Raw genomic sequence first — 597 nt, forward strand, 5'->3', positions numbered from 1 at the left:
GGAGCTGTACGCTCCTCTCCAGCATGTCAGCGCCGTGTTACCCGGGGGTGCGGCGGACCGGGCCGGTATAGTGAAAGGAGACCGAATACTAGAGGTGTAAGTCTTTCATTTTCCACTTTATTACTCATTTTAGCCTAGAAATCAGCATTGCTCTGCTGTCAGTCAGTTTGACACCGCGCACTGTTGGCTTGACGTTATTTTTACACGTTAGCATAGGGAGCTGTGGACTTGTTTAAGCTTTCGTGGCCGTGCATGCCAACACATCCCTGCTAATACAATAAACAGGTCGTTATTATGTAAGACTTGAGCAGATAACGCGTACTGGGAAGCTCTCAAACGCTGAACGGTTGTTGTGTAATCGGATCATTGGTTTGGTGTATTCAATAATTGTGTGTGGCTCCATTGAAGCCTATGTGTCACACATCTAGAAGAGTCTCGCACTCGGTGACTCGTTGATACATGACAGATGCATGATCACGTGCTGTCATATTGATCTCTTATCATTGATGCAGCTGATAAATGCAGTTCCTGACACGTTTGTCCTGAGAAGTGCATAATTGATCATTTTAAATAGTAAGCAGTCTATAAAAGTGTTCA

The 597-nt window shown here is 44.9% G+C and overlaps 1 protein-coding gene across 1 annotated transcript in view; it reads left to right on the forward strand.

The window, feature by feature from the left end:
* Positions 1–4: 4 nt before the first annotated feature.
* Positions 5–597, forward strand: part of LOC107578178 (sorting nexin-27-like) — a gene marked incomplete at its 5' end in the record, with an annotated part of 6,170 nt that continues 5,577 nt past the window's right edge. The window contains one exon of the mRNA XM_016264159.1: positions 5–96. Coding sequence (XP_016119645.1) covers positions 5–96 — 92 coding nt within the window. The remainder of the gene's footprint in view (positions 97–597) is intronic.

Source organism: Sinocyclocheilus grahami, unplaced genomic scaffold (genome assembly GCF_001515645.1).
Source record: "Sinocyclocheilus grahami isolate Dianchi unplaced genomic scaffold, SAMN03320097.WGS_v1.1 scaffold9223.1, whole genome shotgun sequence".
NCBI classification, from domain to species: Eukaryota; Metazoa; Chordata; class Actinopteri; order Cypriniformes; family Cyprinidae; genus Sinocyclocheilus; species Sinocyclocheilus grahami.